The sequence below is a fragment of the Orcinus orca genome, chromosome 1 (assembly GCF_937001465.1).
Source record: "Orcinus orca chromosome 1, mOrcOrc1.1, whole genome shotgun sequence".
Lineage (NCBI taxonomy): Eukaryota > Metazoa > Chordata > Mammalia > Artiodactyla > Delphinidae > Orcinus > Orcinus orca.
In genome coordinates, this window is record NC_064559.1 from 208,047,072 (window position 1) to 208,065,140 (window position 18,069).

General features: G+C 49.4%; 1 protein-coding gene across 1 annotated transcript in view; it reads left to right on the forward strand.

Moving 5' to 3' along the window:
• Positions 1 to 18,069, forward strand: part of DNAJC11 (DnaJ heat shock protein family (Hsp40) member C11) — a 71,264-nt gene that overhangs the window by 49,352 nt on the left and 3,843 nt on the right. Inside the window, exons 5-11 of the mRNA XM_004272343.4 lie at positions 5,729 to 5,857; positions 6,776 to 6,898; positions 7,765 to 7,838; positions 10,742 to 10,931; positions 11,455 to 11,540; positions 11,845 to 11,961; positions 16,914 to 17,069. Coding sequence (XP_004272391.1) covers positions 5,729 to 5,857; positions 6,776 to 6,898; positions 7,765 to 7,838; positions 10,742 to 10,931; positions 11,455 to 11,540; positions 11,845 to 11,961; positions 16,914 to 17,069 — 875 coding nt within the window. The remainder of the gene's footprint in view (positions 1 to 5,728; positions 5,858 to 6,775; positions 6,899 to 7,764; positions 7,839 to 10,741; positions 10,932 to 11,454; positions 11,541 to 11,844; positions 11,962 to 16,913; positions 17,070 to 18,069) is intronic.

Consider the following 18,069-nt stretch of genomic DNA (forward strand, 5'->3'; position numbering starts at 1 on the left):
CCGGAGACTGTGCTCCGCAACAGGAGAGGCCATGGCAGTGAGAGGCCCGCGTACCGCAAAAAAAAAAAAAAGACATAAACTTGCATATATTGAGCTAGAAGCTGTTGGAAGAAGTCTAACCCATTAATTTATCCAGAGTTAGAGTTTATCTTTTCTCTTTTTTCTTTTTCTCGATCCTTTTTGATCCTCTGTTAAAATTCAGATCCAACTCTCATTCCTAAGTCATGACATCTCATTGTATGAAAAGCATATTATGTTGAAAGTGAAAATGAATTGTAAGTTGCAGCCAAACCCCTGTTTGGCTCACAGAGAAGAAGTCTATCTAGTTCTGGTGCTGTGACCAGTCCATTTTCAAAAGGTCGTTTCCTGGAATGGGTAGAAGAGGAGATGGCAGGCATCTGAACCACTCTCGGAAATAGTAGAAGATGACAATCAGTCCCTCTCTGGGTGGCTCTTCAGGTGTGGCTGGCGTTTGAGCCTTACATTCTCTGGGTCATTCTCTTTCTTTTTGGGGGGTGGGGGGGTCATTTTCCATAGACTTGGATCAACACCAAAGGCCACTGAGTCACAGAAGTCACTGACTCATTGAAGTTTTCCACTGTTTTGGCCTTGTTTAAAGAAACAACAAAATAGCTGAGAAATAGTGCCTTCAGCAGTATTTTTAAACTTCTAAAGTCCACTCTACCCTCTGGTGAATACATTGATTGTCAGTGAGGAGTTAACACAAATGTTTATCATTTCAAAGGTTTTATTTGGGAAAGGAAAGAAAACCGTATTTAACGTTATTCTGGAAGTTTTAGCCAATACAATTAGACAAATAACAAGAGAGAGAAAAATATTGAAAGGGTTTTCATTGTTTGCATATGGTATCATTGCCTGTCTTTTAAAGAACCAACTGAAAACTGTTGGGACTTGCGAGTTGAATGAGGTGGCTGAGGATGAAACCCACACACGTAAGTCAGTGGCTCGTGATACTGCTGCCATCGTGACCCTGCTTCCCTCCTCACCCAAGCACAGAGCCAGGGGGGGCCTGCAGGTCAGACCGGGTGGCTCTGCTCTGCTCTCTGGTGGCTTACGTCATTCATGGTCAGCCAGCATCCTTACGGTGACCTGTAGGCGGGGAGACCGTGTCATTCAACATCCAAATCAGGACATTTCTGAGAGTGAAAAGGGGTGTTCAGAAGAAAGTCGCAGAAGTGGAATCCTTATTTTTGGCATACACTTACATACTTTAATTGGTTTATATCCTTCTCTGATATTTTGTGTCTGGTTACATGCTGCTGCATGACGAACCTCTCCAAAGCTTAGCGGCTTGCGAGACGATTTGATTTTCTCCTCGCTCCTGTGGAGTGACTGGACTCGGCGGATGGTTCTTGCCTGGGGTCTCCCCATGCAGCCCAGTGGTAGCTGGGTCATGTTGAAGATGGCATCTGCACGCCTGTGCCTCTCCTACACTGCAGCTGTGGTGGCCAAGGGTGGCCTGCCGTCTCTCGCAGGCGGCCTCTACCCCGGCTACCTTGACTCCCAGCCTGGCAGTCTCAGGGTAGTTGGGTTGTTTCACGGTAGCTAGCTTCCCCCGGGGCCTAGACGAAGCTGCAAGGTTCCTTGTGACCTAGCCTTGGAGTCTGCGCCATCCCATCCCCTGCATCCTCTTGGGCAAAAGCAAGTCCTGGGTCACTGCAAATCGAGGAGGGGGCTCTGTGCAGGCTGCGATCCCAGTAGGCATGCCTTTGTGGGAGGCCTTCCTGGGATTCTCGAGTCCACGCTCTGTCACCGCTGTTTTTCTTTTTTTTTATATAAATTTATTTATTTTTGGCTGTGTTGGGTCTTTGCTGCTGCACACGGGCTTTCTCTAGTTGCAGCGAGCGGGGGCTACTCTTCATTGCAGTGTGCGGGCTTCTCATTGCGGTGGCTTCTCATTGCGGAGCACGGGCTCTAGGCGCGTGGACTCAGTAGTTGTGGCTCGTGGGCTCTAGAGCGCAGGCTCGGTAGTTGTGACGCACAGGCTTAGTTGCCCCGCAGCATGTGGGATCTTCCCAGCCCAGGACTTGAACCTGTGTCCCCTGCTTTGGCAGGCGGATTCTCAACCACTGCGCCACCAGGGAAGTCCCCCACCGCTGTTTTTCTGAAGAATGTCCTTTCAGTGTCTCTGTTTTTTATTCCTTCATAACATTGCCTACCATATTCATACAAGGAGAAAATTTATTTAGTAAATTGGAAATTTTTGGCACATTTGATTCTTCTCTGTATACTGTAGTATTCTTTTTTTTGTCTTTCTTTGACTTATTTCACTTAGCCTCCTTTTTTTAATTTGAGGTATAATTAATTTACAATATTATATGAGCTTCAGGTGTACAACTTAATGATTCAAAATTTTTATAGACTGCTCTATTTATAGTTAGTATAAAATATTGGCTATGTTTCCTGTGTGTCCTTGTAGCTTATTTATTTTATACGTAGTAGTTTGTAACTCTTAATCCCCTACCCTTATCATTCCCCTTCCTCCTTCCCCCTCCCTACTGCTAACCACTAGTTTGTTCTCTATGAGTCTGTTTCTTTTTTGTTATATTCGCTAGATTGTTTGATTTTTTTATCCCACATATAAGTGATAACATACTGTATTTCTCTTTCTCTGAATTTTTTCACTAGGGATAATACCCTCCAGGTCTATCTGTGTTGTTGCAAATGGCAAACTTTCATTCTTATTTTTTTTTTAACATTTATTTATTTATTTGGCTGTGCCAGGTCTTAGTTGCAGCATGTGGGATCTAGTTCTCTGACCAGGTATCGAACCTGGGCCACCTGAATGCTGCTATGAACATTGGGGTGCATGTATCTTTTTGAATTAGTGTTTCGTTTTCTTTGGATATATAACCAAGAGTGGGACTGCTGGATCATATGGTAGCTCTATTTTTAGTTTTTTGAGGAGCCTCCATACTGTTCTCCACAGTGGCTGCACCAGTTTACATTCCCACCAACAGTGTACCAGGGTTCCCTTTTCTCCACATCCATTTATGATCTTCTGAATGCTTCAAGTTTAGATGTCACAAAACTATAGGAAGACCTTGTCAATTTCATTCCATTCCAGGAGAGGATATAAATTTAACCAATTAAAAATGACAGGGCTTCCCTGGTGACGCAGTGGTTGAGAGTCCGCCTGCCGATGCAGGGGACGCGGGTTCGTGCCCCGGTCCGGGAGGATCCCACATGCCGCAGAGCGGCTGGGCCCGTGAGCCATGGCGCTGAGCCTGCGCGTCCGGAGCCTGTGCTCCGCAACGGGAGAGGCCACGACAGTGAGAGGCCCGTGTACCGCGCAAAAAAAAAAAAAAAAAGTGGTATCATTAGTTGTGAGGTTCTTCTGCTAATAGAACTAACTTATAAATGGCTATTGCTTTACCTTCGTGCGTGCGTTACAAACCTTAGAATGGAAAAATGAGTAAAATTAACATAGAGGAACTACCATTTGATCTAAATGAAAAGTCATTTTTCACAGCTATATGTAAGTACACCTGCCGCTACAGCCTCACTTTGGGTCACAGTCTTTAAAGAATGACTCACTGTTGAAGAAGATGCTAAGGCTTGATTTTCATATGGTTGGTGTGGATGGTCAGTGTTCATTAACTTTCTGAGAAAGTGGAAATTTAGTCCTAATTTTTTTTTCATTGAACATACACTATGTTTAATCTCATTCCTGCTTGAAGCGTTTATCAAAAATGAAAGCATTACCCCTGTCCCACCCCCAGAAAAAAAAAAAGAAAAGAAAGAAACCTTGCAGATTTATATCAGGAGTTGCCAAGTTTGGCCCACTGCTTCTTTTTGTGTGACCTATGAGATAAGAATGGTTTTTATATTTTTAAATGGTCGGGGAAAAAAAATCAAAAGAAGAATAGTGTTTTGAGATGTGAAAATTATCTGAAATTCAGATGTCAGTGTCAATAAACAAAGTTTTACTGGAACACAGTCAGGCCCAGTGCTTTGCTGGATAGTCTGACTGCTTTCCCCACAGCAGACATGAATTGCAGCAGAGACCGTGTGGCCCACGACGCCTGAAGTATGTCCTGTGGCCCTTCACAGCCAGCATGCCGGCTTCTGGTTTACACCATTCAGGAGATGGGGAGAAACACCAGCAGCAGTGCTGACACTGCTCTCTGGTACCTTCTCTTGCAGGACTGGCCCACCTCTGTTTCCCACGCATTCACATACACCTGGAGTTGCCCCTGGACATAGCCGACCGGGGGCTTGACAGCTTCACACATGTCACAGGCCCAGGCACTGGCCACCTGCCTGATGTGCCAAACGGGCAGCAGCTTCTAATAGTTCTGCCGCCGCCAGCTGCGGCCGCGAGGGCTGTGTCTAGCCACCGTCTCAGCGAGCACGTGCGTGCAGTCCTGGAGTGGGAGGTGCTGTTCACGCCTCCTGGAAGGAGACAGGAGCAGAGTGATGGGTTAGCCTTGTCACCTCCTAGATTCTCCCTGCATCCCACACACCTAGCTGAGACGGTGGCCAGTGCTAGAAGCACAGAGTGAAGGCTGCCACCAAACCCACTCTGGCTGCGTAGATTCGGACAACTATTGATGATGATAATACTGTTGGTGATGAAAATACTATTGGTGGTGATGTCACTTTGTTTAAAAATGAACATCTGGGATAACTGCTAAACCAACCAAAACATCAAGGTTAAACCGGTATTATCCCGGATGAACCCCACCCGTAATGTTCTGCTATGTGAACAGCCACACCCAGCACCCCCCAGTCCCGCCTCCCTCCCTCCGCTCCAGCCCCAGTGGCCTCCACGCTCCTCCACGGGAGTCCCGCAGGCTCATCCCTTGTTTCCCTCTCATACCCAGCTCACGTGTCCCCTTCTCGGGGAGGGAACACGTTCTCCCAAGCTCCTTTTGGGGTGATAGAAGTGTCCTGTATCGTGATTTTGGATGTGGTTTCACAAGTGGACACACCTGTCAAAACTCATTAAATTGTACACTTCAAACGGGAGTGGTTTATATTGTTACATGTAAATTAAACCTCAATGAAGTTTGTTTTTTTTTTTAATGGGCTGCAGAGAATTTAATAAAAATGTGTGTGGGGTCATGTCTTTATATGTTAGATTAAGGTATCTGCCCATTTGTAAGGTCTTACGACGGTAAAAAAAAAATAATAAACATTGATTTTCTGAGTAAAGAGCATTTTTATCAGCAAAATTTTAGCTTATTATTTCTTGAGAGAATGGGGTTCTGTTTCTCATAATTTAAGTCTCAAATTAATTTTAGGAGGTGGAACAATTTTTAAATCTGTCATTCTTTATTTGGTTTGCACTTCTTTGTCTTTGAAGGTATTTCTATATTTTAAAGACTCTTAAGGTACTTTGGTGACATAGAGTGTTTAGAATTGAACGTTAAAAGTTTTTAATCCATGTAGCTAGTTTCTAGGTGGTTTTCTGCATTTGTGGGTTACATCCGGAGAGGAGCAATTCAGAGCCATGATAGAGGTCAATCTTCTTTTCCTACCACTTGTCCTTGGGGAGTCATCCGCCTGTGGACATGCCTGGCTTTCTGACGCTACGAGTCAGTGGTGCTCGACCACTGTTCGGGTTTGAACCGTGACATTTGTGCTCCGTGGGCTCGTGGAGTCCCGCGCACCCAGTGAACCATGCGGCTGCTGAAATACAGAGTGTTGTCTTTCATCCCACAAATCCCAAGCCTGGTGCTGACTGCTTGTTTTTCTGCCCCAGGGGACCATCAGCGTTGGCATCGACGCCACTGACCTTTTTGATCGCTACGAGGAGGAGTACGAAGATGTGTCTGGAAGTGGCTTTCCGCAGATTGAAATTAACAAGATGCACATATCCCAGTCCATTGAGGTAAAGCACACAGATGCCTCCCCCAGTGCAAGGGGGCTCAGCGAGGGCACTCGGATTCACGAGATGTGCAGCTGGGATGAGAGAGTCTGCTCAGGGTTTTCTCATCTTTATTTATGAAAGGATGCAGTTAGCCGCTTAAAAAAAGAAGAGCTCCAGTCACGACCTTGTTCATACTGCTTTGCCAGCATGTCAGCAGCAAGAGTGCCAGGGGTGCGTAGCTTCAGAGTCTCAGGGCTCTCCAGCAGGAAACTTTCGCTCATGCTCTAGAAGGGGGAGCCAAGGTCGTGACGATTTTAGGAGAGAAAGCAGCCCTCCGTGGGAAATTCCAAGAACCGGCCTTAGTTTTAAGGCGCACTCTCCTGTGTGCTGAGCCCTGGGGTCACTAAATGTCATCTTTCTGCCCACTGTTCGGGTGTGGCAGTGTGAGGCCATCCTGCTGACAGGGTGGGTCTCTGCCCCCCAGACTCATGCACTTATTCTCCAGTGCATCAGCCTAGAGCGTGAAGTCCTAACTCAGGGAAACCTGCCCCCTCTTGGGGCTTCCAGAGTCAGTCACTGCAGCCATGGCAAGGACTGGGAAGTCCCAGATGTCCTGCGTGGGGAGGCACGGGGTGAAGTTACCGTGCAGTCTGATGGCACTGGGACACCGAGAACCAGCAGCTAGCCCTGCGTCTCCCCTGGATTTTTGAAATTTGCCCATTAAAGCTTTTGCAAAACCTGACCTTGGTGGCCACATGCAGTTCAGATGCCAGGGTGAGAGAGAAGTGAGGCAGGTGAGGCAGTTCTGCATCCCTGCATGCTTGAACCATGGACTCACCTATACTTGTGGCCTTGCACTTGGGGTGTATTCGTCAGGCTCTGTCCTTGGCGCTTCCTGTTGCTTTGATTAATTTATTACCAGCAGGTGTCATTTCCTAGGCACCCTTGACAGCTTCAGACACAGCCATCCTCTCTGGAAGCCTCTCAACCCAGAATGGGAACGGAGGGGGTTCCATTAACTTCGCGCTCAGACGAGTCACTTCTGCGAAGGGCTGGGGAGAGGTAAGAATGCCAACGGGGGAGATCGTGTTGTCCACTGCAACAGAATGACCTCAGTTGGCCACATCACTGTGTAAGAGTGCCAGCTGTCACACTTGCATAAGTTGGCTGTCCCCAAGAGAAAACTGTTTCTCATATCTGAGGATTGCTCTCAGTCTGCCGGGCAGCTCAAAGTTAGGATAGAACAAGAAGATATCCCCCTGATGCCAACCTCCGGAAATCCCACGTCTAGAAACTCAGCATCTCTGTTCCCTTAAGCAAACACCTGTAGGCTGTTCGCTCCTCCTGCACAGTGCAGAAGGCCGGTGCCTCCGTCTCAGCGCTCCGGTCCACTGCTTGGCAGTCATTAAGCAGCCCAGCTCTGCCGAGCAAATTGAACTGCATCAAATTAACATTGAAGAGTTGCCTTGAAAGTCACCCAAAATAGTAATGAGGCAGCCAGAGCGGCTGGGCTTCACGACTGCGAGTGCAGAACTGCTGGTGGGTTTAACATCAGCCCCCTGAGAGCCATCGCCGCTCACCTGTGGGACCTGCAGGCGGTGCAGCGGAGCAGGTGGAAGTGCGCCTGTGCAGCACGAGGGCGGCCACCCCTGACTGCAGCGGGCACCATGTGGATGGCCTGAGCTAGGGAGACAGGGACCCGGGGCCAGCAGCGCTCTCTTTGGAGGGGCTCAGGCCTCCTTGGGTCGTGGAGACAGTAATCTCCCTTTCGCAAAGGTTAAGATGAGATATTAAGACTCTTCCACCCCTACTTTTAGAGCCCTGAGGGCCGATGGCATTGAATTAAATGAGGGAATTATAACCAGAGGAGCTTACTGTGCTGTGAGATAAAACACCATTAATTCTTTTTCTTTTTCTTTTTTGAACAGTTAGAATTTGGAGCTGGGGACCTGCAGGGGCCTTTATTTGGCCTAAAGTTGTTCCGTAATCTCACACCAAGATGGTAAATATAAAGAGATAAATGCCCTTTGGTGGTCCTTGTGGATTTAGGAGACCAGAACCTGTGTATTCTTTTTGTCAGAATCATCTGCAGTTACGTTGTCTGTCCTGCAAGGTCACTGAGGGCAGACCCTGCAGCTGGCGTGGGGCCTAGGCCCTGTGCTCGTTGCAGAGAGCACTGGATCGGGGGTGAGGGAGGTCTGCTTCTCGTCCCAGCCCAGGGCCAGGCTCCTGCCCTGCCTGGTCACCGTGGGCTGTGAAGACCATGATACACGGGAGGGGAAGCACTTCATAGGGAAGTGGGTCAGGGTCTGAAATACTTACGGGTTGCGGCTCATTTCTTTGTCACAGAGAATGCGTTTTAGGTTCGAGAGGGGCTTTAGTAAGCAGTGAGGCAGCCTGCTTATTGGGCACATTCGTGTTATGCCAGAGCTGTAAACCCCACCCCCTCTGCTCTCCTTCATCTTTGCTTTGGCAGTGCTGAAGGACTGTCCCTTCTAGAAAACAGAGGTGAGGGCTTCCCTGGTGGCGCAGTGGTTGAGAGTCCGCCTGCCAATGCAGGGATCATGGGTTCGTGCCCCGGTCCGGGAAGATCCCACATGCCGCGGAGCGGCTGGGCCCGTGAGCCGTGGCCGCTGAGCCTGCGCGTCTGGAGCCTGTGCTCCGCAACGGGAGAGCCCACAACAGTGAGAGGTCCGCGTACCGCAAAAAATATATATATATATAGAAAACAGAGGTGTCCTTATTCCCCACTGAGCTCAGATAAAAGAATTGGGTGGAAGGTAAACAACTCTTTCCTCTGGGGGATAAAATACAGCTAAAGGAATTCTGGAACGGAGCACACGTTTGCAAAGAAAGGTGTTTCGCCTCCAGCTCGATGTGCGTCTGCATGCCTGCAGGGCAAGACTGGTAAAGGCCAGTGTGCAGGGCCGTCCCACGCAGAGTAAGAAGTGTCGTGAGAGAGAGAAGAAGCTGTGGCTTCTCGACGGGTGCAGATGAGCACAGCCCGAGCAGAACTCCGAGAGCGGGGCTTCCAGGCAGAGAGCGAGGGGTAGACTAGACACCCCAGCACGGGGGTCACCCACGTGCTGGTTAGAACACGGCTTCTCGGGCCTCTGCTCTGGGACTCGGACCCGACAGTTCTGGGAGAGGGGCAAGGGGTAAGGCTTTTAACCAGAACTCGAGGTGGGCAGTATATGTACGTGTCAGCATTGTCCTAAGCTTGTCTGCTTGGGATCGTCCCCTCCGATGCTGCTGACGGAAAGCACAGGTTCCTGCCCCCACCCCAGACCTCTCTCAGGTCCTCTGAGACGGGGGCCGGAATCCATAGTTTTATCAAGCGCCCCAGGTCATTCTGAAGACTAGACACATTTAGGAGGCACTCACTGAGGAAGATCTGTGGGCTGTTTCGTTCTGGTTGGCCTCCAAGTGTCTGTCCGTTAAGTGGTCGCCCGAGTCTGGGTGCGGCTGGTCCTCAGCTTTCGCAGGTCTGGAGATTGAATTTCTTCGTAGTACCCGGCTTATCAGACTTGAGAGTGCAGATTATAGAAGGGTGCCAGCTTGGTAATGTGCAGTGTCTCCTCCTCCGGGTGCCCTAGTCCCTGGGTCAGGTTACTTTCAAGTCCAAACTGGTGACGAGAAGGTTATTAGTTGGTGGGTGTGGGTGAGCCTGGAGAAAGGCAGGCGGCCAGTGGGAAGTTCTCTGGGAAGTTCTCCGTCTCCCAGGGCAGTGCCTGACTTCCTGCTCTGGCCCCAGAGTCTGTCTGTCTGTCTGTCTGTCTATCTCTCTCTCTCTCTCTCTCTCTCTCTAGACACGCTCTAGAAAAATACGAAATCGTATTACTTTGATTAAACAGAGATCTCATTGTTTATGTTTTGATTGCTTTAAAAGTCACAGGGTGACTTTTATCTCTCCTCTCTCTGCTTGCCTCCCCCGAATGACCCAAGTGTGGCTAGAGGGGAAGAATGTGGCTGCTGTCCGGTGTGGCTGGAGTGTCAGATAAAGGGGGCAAGGTTGGGTTGGGAGCCTTTGCAGAGCAAGGAGTTGATTCCTCATTCGTGTGGCCTTGGGAAGAGGTCTGTGAGCACAGGAGCAAATGTCATCAGAGTTACCACGTGTATTATTATTTTAGGGGCACAAGCGAGGCCTCCAGAGCATAGGAAGGAAACAGGCATCTAGTGTATGACGGCTGTTCGCTGGAGGCAAGCTGCTTGCTCGTCTTTGAGCGGCTTGAGTGAAGTGCTGTGAGTTCCTTTGCTGTTGAAGTGAAATACCCCTTTTTATCCAGAAGATGGGGCTGACTCCCTCGGAAATCAACTTCAGAGACCTTTCGGGGGATGGTTTGCTAGCTTCTCAAGTAGCTTTTGGTCAATACTTTGCAGCCCTGGGTGCACATCAGGATGGAAGGGCAGCTTTGAAAACTGCACTGATGCCTGGGCCCCCACCCAAAAAGAATGACTTCATTGGTCTGGGGTGGGCCCTGGATAAGGGCTTCTCAAGACTGGCTGCACGTTTGCGTCACCTGGCTAGCTTTTCCCACACCAGGTCTATAAATCAGCACACCTAGGGGCAGGAGCCGACCATCGGTGTTTTCAGAGTCACCAGGTGAGTCCAGCGTGCAGCCAAGCTTGGGAACCTCCGCAGGTGGCTCTGACTTGCGACAGGATTGGATCTGCTGGTTTAGGAGCGCAGACATGCAGGTGCCTCTTTGGCTGTAGCTGAAGTTGGAATGGGATGGAGGTGGGGAGTGCCATTTGGCGGGTGGGTAACTGGAGAGATTCCCTGGATCGCGGGCGGGGAGCCGTGGGAGTGATGGCGAGCAGGGTGTGGGCTGGCGGAGAGGACGGGGCCTAGCACGGCTGTGGCCACTGTCATCCAGGACCCTTTCTTTCTGTGTGTCCCCCCAGCTTTGTGACGACAAACTGTGCTCTACAGTTTTCATCCCGTGGCATCCGGCCTGGCCTCACCACTGTCCTGGCCCGGAACCTGGACAAGAACACGGTGGGCTACCTGCAGTGGCGCTGGGGCATCCAGTCGGCCATGAACACCAGCATCGTCCGGGACACCAAGACCAGCCACTTCACCGTGGCCCTGCAGGTGAGGACACCTCCAGGGGGACCCTCCTCCAGCCCCTCTGTGGGCCCCTGACCACCCTCCCCCTGCTCACCCCCAAATCCAGCGCCCACATGGCCGAAGGGCGAGTTCTGTCCACCCACACTCAGGAGTTGAACGCTGTTGTTCTCAGGCCCCCACGGGAGCTGTGTTCCAACTGCCCTAAAGCAAAAGGCCTTTTTCACCTTTCTGGTGAGAGAAGCCCACAGAATCGGGGTGGGAGAGAGCCGTGGTCAGTAAGTGGCGCCCCAGCAGAGTCGTGCGCGCAGGGGCCACGGTGGCTGGGCAGGAGCGCGGGGAGTCAGCAGCCACCCTTTGGCGGGCAGCCGCTACCCTTGTGAGAGCACAGGCTCGGTGTGCAGGAGTTTCTGTTTTTCATGGGAAGTATTTGAAATCTCCCAGTTTTTAAATATTGGCTCCTGGCAAATTTTCACACACTTTGTGGGACAGGGCGACCCTGCTTACTTCAGTCTCAACTGCCTTCCTTCTTCCCTCTGTGTCTCCCCAGCTTGGAATCCCTCACTCCTTCGCGCTGATCAGCTATCAGCACAAATTCCAGGATGACGATCAGACTCGCGTGAAAGGATCCCTCAAGTGAGTCCTGGCCAGGCTGACGCGGGAGCACGCTTGATCTGTGTAGGGGTTTCTGGCAGTGGCGCTGGTTGCAGTAAGCTGCCTGCGGTCGCGCCCAGGGTCCGGTGTCCTGACTCTTCCTTTCATTGACCAGGGGTCAGTGGTGAACGTCCTCCCTGTGGGTGGTTGGCAGGGCAAGAGAGAATTGGGGGTAGGGGCCCCGGCCTCTGGCCCGAGTGACAGTTGCCCGTGGTGACTGGGAGGGACCCAGGAGGGATCAGAAGCGGAGGGGCCCTTGCTCGCTCACTGGGGTCTGCTCCTGCAGGGCAGGCTTCTTCGGGACGGTGGTGGAGTACGGGGCAGAGAGGAAGATCTCCAGGCACAGCGTTTTGGGTGCAGCTGTCAGCGTTGGAGTCCCGCAGGGAGTTTCTCTCAAAGTCAAGTATGTTGAACTCGTCCTTCTGGCCAGGGATTATCTGGTACCTTGTAACTCACCTGGGCTTTACCTACATTAAGGAAGGAGGAGACTTTGCTTTGTGATTCTGTTCTTAGAGATGCGGTTGCGTCTGTCTGCGTGTGTAAGCAAATGTCAAGGAGTCCAGAAGCCCGACGTTCACTCAGTGAGGTCTGAGTCTCTGCCTCAGAGAACCTCCCTGTGCCCCCCGGCCCGTCTTCCACCCCGCCTGTCTCTTACCACCCTCTGCCTCCCCGCTGGCCCGGGTGCGGGCCCCGCACGCCCGCTCTCCCACCCGGCTGCGGCCCTCACAGTGTGACGTGTACTGCATGGTCATCGGCGCAGCAGCTTCGGGTTCTCTCTACCAGATCCTTCCCGCCTGCACACGGACCCTGTCTCCCCCGCCTGCCGGCCTCACCGAGCTGCCTCTGGCTTCACCTGACTGGCTGGTTGCCTCTAAGCGGAGGCCCCACTGTCGGGCCCTGGTCGGCCTAGACTTACCCCCCGGCGGTCTGATCCGGCATCCTGGCTTCAGTAGCAACGGGCTCCGGGGACGCTCACAGTTCTAGCTCCAGCTTGGCGCTCCCCACAGGCCTCCAGCTCATAGATCCCTCGTCCTTTCCCGAATCTCTCCTCAGATACCTCACAGCATCCCCATGTCACATCTGCAGCCCCGGTCCTCCCCCTGCCCTCGGTCACATGTGCCCTTCAAAGCCTGCCGTGTCTGGAGTCTCCCCATCTCATTGCTCAGTGCTCCATCTTTCCGTGGGTTCTGTCCAGAACCCTAGAGCTCACCTTCACCACCCTTTCCCCCCGCACACTCTGAACTGAGTGTATCTCGGAATCCTCTTGGCTCTCGTCTGAAAGCACATCCTCAATCTGACCATTTCTCACAACCTCTGCGGCCACCGTCTCATGGAATTACTAGTGTCCTCCTGACCGATCTCCTTCACCCTTGGGACACTTTTCTCCACACAGACAGTCTTTTAAAATCTAAGCCAGTGTATGTCAGCCTTCTGCTTAAAGCCCTCAGCGACTCCCTCGACTCAGGGCAAAAGCCAGAGTCCTCAGGACCCTCTGCGACCTGGCCTCTCACTGTCCTCTCTGCCCCCTGGTCGCCCCACTCCAGCCACACTGGCTGCCCTGGGACCACACCGAGCCTGCTTCTGCTTCTGGGCTTAACATGTGCCGTTCCTCAGTCCCCGGTAACCACGTGGCTGGTTCCTTCAGTGCCCTCCGGTCTCTGCGCGTGTCACCCGATTGCCCTCATTGCCCTGTGAAAACTTAGCGGCCCTCACCTCACCCCAGACAGGCCATCCATCCCCCGCTGCCCCTCATCAGAAGCGCTTTAACTTAGTCTGTTTAGTTATTCTCTGTACTCCTGCCACCTGGAACACAACCTGGCACTGAAGAGGGACTCGGTGAGCGAGAGGAAGCAGACCATGTCTCAACCGTGGAGCCGAGGCCAGAGCTGGCATCAGGCACCTCTCCTCTCAGATGAGATTTGAGGACGCCCTAGATTTAATGAAGGGTGCAGGGAGCCGTCTGGTCCCCTGTGTCCCAGTCCCTTCTCCTCCCCACCCCCACATCGGGACCACCGACGAGGCACAGTTCTCTGCGACTCTGTATCTGCCTTAAACACTCCTCCACTGCAGATGTTACGTGACATGATCTGAATTGAATTCTTATCCCAAGGATGCCACCCTGCCTCTTTGGAAAGAAACATTTTCACTTCAGCCAAGTTTCCTGTTATCAACAGGCTGAATTGTCCAAATTGTATTGGTAAATAAATGAAAGTTTTACTAGAAGGCACCTCAGGTCAGCAATTGCTAACTTTTATGTTCTGTTTATTTGATGAATCACGGTAATTGCTGAACGTTCAACCAACCTTACAGGAAAATTGTGGAGGAAAATTCCACTGGATCGTGACATATAATACTTTTTATATGTTGCTTGATTTGATCTGCTGTTCTCTTACTAAGAATTTTTGAATCTATATTTTTAAGGGATGCTGATTATAATTTTCTTTTTATCGTATATTTGTCAGGTTTTGGACTGAATTATGCCAGCCTGATAAAATGAGTTAGGAATTGTTCCCTCCTCTATTTTCTGAAAGAATTTGTGTAAGAATGGTTTTTTTTCCCCTATGTTTCATAGAATTTACCAATGAAATCAACTGAGCCTGAATTTTCTTTGTAGGAGTATTTTTGATAATGAATTCAATTTATTTTATAAATATAGGGCTCTTCTAATTTTCTGTTTCATCTTTTTTTCTTCCAGTTTATTGAGATATAACTGACAATACAGCATTATATAAATTTGAGGTGCACAGTATAATGATTTGACTTACATACGTCATGAAATGATTATCACAGTACGTTTAGTGAACATTTACCATCTCATATAGATACAGAATTAAATAGAAAAAACAATTATTTTTCCTTGTGATGAGAACTCTTAGGATTTACTCTCTCTGTTTCATCCTATGTCAGTGTTGTTAATTTGTGTTTTTCAAGGGATTTGTCCATTTCATCTGTGTCAAATTTGTTAGCATGAAGTTGCTCTTATACCCCCTTATCCTTTTGATGTCAGTAGTTATTTATAGATGATGTCTCTTCATTCCTAACGTTGCTTATTTGTGTTCTTTCTACGTTTTTCTTAATCAGTCTAGCTAAGGCACTTCACGTGTCAAAGAACCAGCTTTTGGTTTCTTTCATTTTCTCTGTTTTCTTTTTTTAAATAAATAAATGATTTATTTATTTGGGTCTTCGTTGCTGTGCAGGCTTTCCCTAGTCACGGCGAGCGGGGGCTTCTCTTCATTGCGGTGTGCAGGCTTCTCATTGCGGTGGCTTCTCTTGTTGCAGAACATGGGCTCTAGGTTCGTAGGCTTCAGTAGTTGTGGCACGTGGGCTCAGTAGTTGTGGCGCGCAGGCTCCGTAGCTGTGGCACACGGGCTTAGTTGCTCCGCGGCGTGTGGGATCTTCCCAGACCAGGGCTCGAACTCGTGTCACCTGCATTGGCATGTGGATTCTCCACCACTGTGCCGCCAGGGAAGCCCCTGTTTATCTGTTTTCTATTTCATTGATTCATGATCTTTATAAGAAAGCACCAAGCTGTGTTCCAGAGTAGCAGCTTCATCTCACTTTCCCACCAGCAGCTCCGAGAATTCGTTGCTTCACATCCTCCCCAGCCCTTGGTAGGGTCGTTTTTTTTAGTGTCGGCTGTTTTAGCAGATCATTGTGGTCTTGATTTGCATTTCCCTGATGTCTAAGATACTGAGCATCTTTTCATGTGCTTATTTGACATCCATATCTTTTTTTTAGTGACATCTCTATTCACATCTTTTGTCTGTTTTATTATTGGGTTGTTTGATTTCTTGTTTTAGTTTTGAGTGTCTATCAGTTCTGGAGTTGCTTTCATTATTATTGAAGTGTCCCATCCCTGGGTATAGAATTCAGGGTTAACAGAGTTCTCTCTCAGTACTCTCAAGGTGTTCTGCTGTCTTCTGGTTCCCTTTGTTCCTTACAAGTTGTTGGTCATTTGAAACATACCCTGCATGTAATGTGTGTGGTTTTTTTGGTTTTTTCCTGGCTACTCAACTTGTTCACTTCTGTTTCTCGGCACTTTGACTGCTGACCTACATGTGGTTTTGTTGTATTTATGCTGCTTGGGGTTTGCTAAATTTCTTGCATCTGTAAATCTATGTATGTATTTTTGTAAAATTATCAAATTTGCACCTTTTAGGCCATTTAATTCTTTAAATATTTAATATTAAATATCTGCCCCATCCTCTCCTCTCTGGGGCCCTAATTACTCGTGTGCTAAACCTCTGGATGTCGTCTCACACGTTTCTGAGGCTCTGCCCATTTGCTGTCAGTCCTTTTTCTCTTTGTTCTTCATATTGGATCGTTTATATTAATCTATAAATTCACTGACTCTTGTCTCATATCCAGTCTGCTGTTAAATCATCAGTGAATACTTTATGTCTTCGAGCAGAGTTAAAATAGTTGCTTTAAAATCCTATCTGCTGGTTCCAACATCTGGGTCATCTGGGGTCGGTCTCTGTTCGTTTTCTTTTTCTCTCGTTGTATCTGGGTACGTAGAGTAGTCGGTATTGTATTCTGGGTATTGCAAACAATATATTGTAGAAATTCTGTTTTCTGTTATGTTTTCCCAAAAAGCATGGTCTTTTTTTCCTTTTAGAAGGTCGTTAACTTGACTGAAGTCAGACTGCAAACTCGGACTCACCTGTGTGGCGGCCACTGGTAGACCAGGGGTCAGCTGGAGACCTGTGGCACATTTATACACAGAACCTGGGACTCCCCACCTGGGACTTTCCTTTTGGGGGACCCCCTCTTCCCAGCTGCAGTGGTTGCCCCAAACTCTGAGGTCTGGTCCTTCAGTCCAATAGGACTGCAGATTTCTTTCCAGTTTTAATCATCCATATGGTACAGACTGAGAATTGCCCTCAGGCTAAAAGCTGTTTTTAAAAAGTATCAGGAAATTCACCAGTGCCGTTCAGTTCTTCTGCCCTTGGTTGCTATCCAGTCCCTGAAGGTGTTTGTTATGTGTGATCCAGAGTTTACAGTTGATGTCTGTGGGATGATTGGTCCAGTAGGAACTACTCAGCCATCGCTGAAAGCAGAAAGGACCCCTGGAGGAGTGGCCACTCCTGTCTCCTCAGGCCACAGTTACTTTGGTCGGGCGTTAGTCTGTTGCTTGTGGTCAGCAAGTCGTGACACCTTTCTTCCGTCACTTACACAGATCCAGCGGCTAAACCTTGGGACAGGGGACCACCCGGGAGTGGACTTCGAAGCCTCAGGCTCTCCTCCTCCTCCTGGAGTCCCGTGTATTGAGAGGTTCTCTTCCTGGGGCTGAGACCCCATTCCCTTCCCTGGGAACCTGGCTCATGTGGGCGCTCGGCTTTGTTCTGTTTTCAGGTTAAACAGGGCCAGTCAGACCTACTTCTTCCCCATCCACCTGACGGACCAGCTGCTCCCCAGCGCCGTGTTCTATGCCACCGTGGGGCCCCTCGTGCTCTACTTCGCTCTGCACCGCCTGGTCATCAGACCCTACCTCAGGGCTCAGAAGGAGAAGTGAGTTCACAGCACGGGGCGGGGACACCACTGCACCGCACTGTGCTCAGCTTCCTCATCTGTAACTGGAGGTGACGGAAGCTACCCCGCAGGGCTGTTAGGGCAACTACACGCGTTGGTCCGTGTACAGTGCTTATTACCACGGTGTCTGGTCCACAACACGTCCTCGATAAATGTTAACTAGTTCTTGTCGTTAGTTCATAGTAGTACTACTGTTAACCCACATTTCCTACTTTCAGAAAGAATTGGAGTTAGTTTACAAAACTGTTGGGACTATAAACCATGACCACAGAAATGACAAGTGTTCCTTTTTCTCATTCTAACCATTTCTTTTCCTGGCACTGAATTCAGGAGGATTGGGTTCTGAGTTCTTACATACAAGGCATGCGTTAACTATAGTCTTAGAAGTCATCGAGATATAATTTATTTTGCAGTTTCTTATAGATAAGCCATTAGCATAACATTAAATCTGAGAGGTGGTTTAGATTTGTTACTTTATAATGATCTAATTTAATAACTCGTTGAGCTTAGAGAATCTGGGAGAAAGGCATGACTCTCCTCTTGGGGCCCCTCTAGCCTTTGACTCATTAGAGCTCAGGGTCCTAATGCCTCAGGAGACTTCAGGCTTGGAGCAGAGAATGTGCTGGGTCAAGTCTGATGGGACAGGCATGTGCTTCCCTGGCAAAGTACATGGATGTGTCTAAGGTAGTATGCAGTGTCCCTGTCAAAAGGGTCATGTGATGATGCCAGGTTGGTGGCATCTCCTGTGATTCTCACCTTCTCCGCTGACCCCTTTCCTGCAATTCTTGCCGTGTGGAGCCCTCCTCCCACAGTGCTGGGTTTCCCATGTGCTCTGCGGAAGAGGTCGGGAAGAGCCATCTGGGGACAACAGGGAAGCCACACAGGTCTGGGATGAACAGATTTACTTGAGCTCGCCTTGGAAATACTGTTTAAAGTTCTAGAACGGGGAGCTCAGTAAGATCACAGGCTGTTTGCAGGC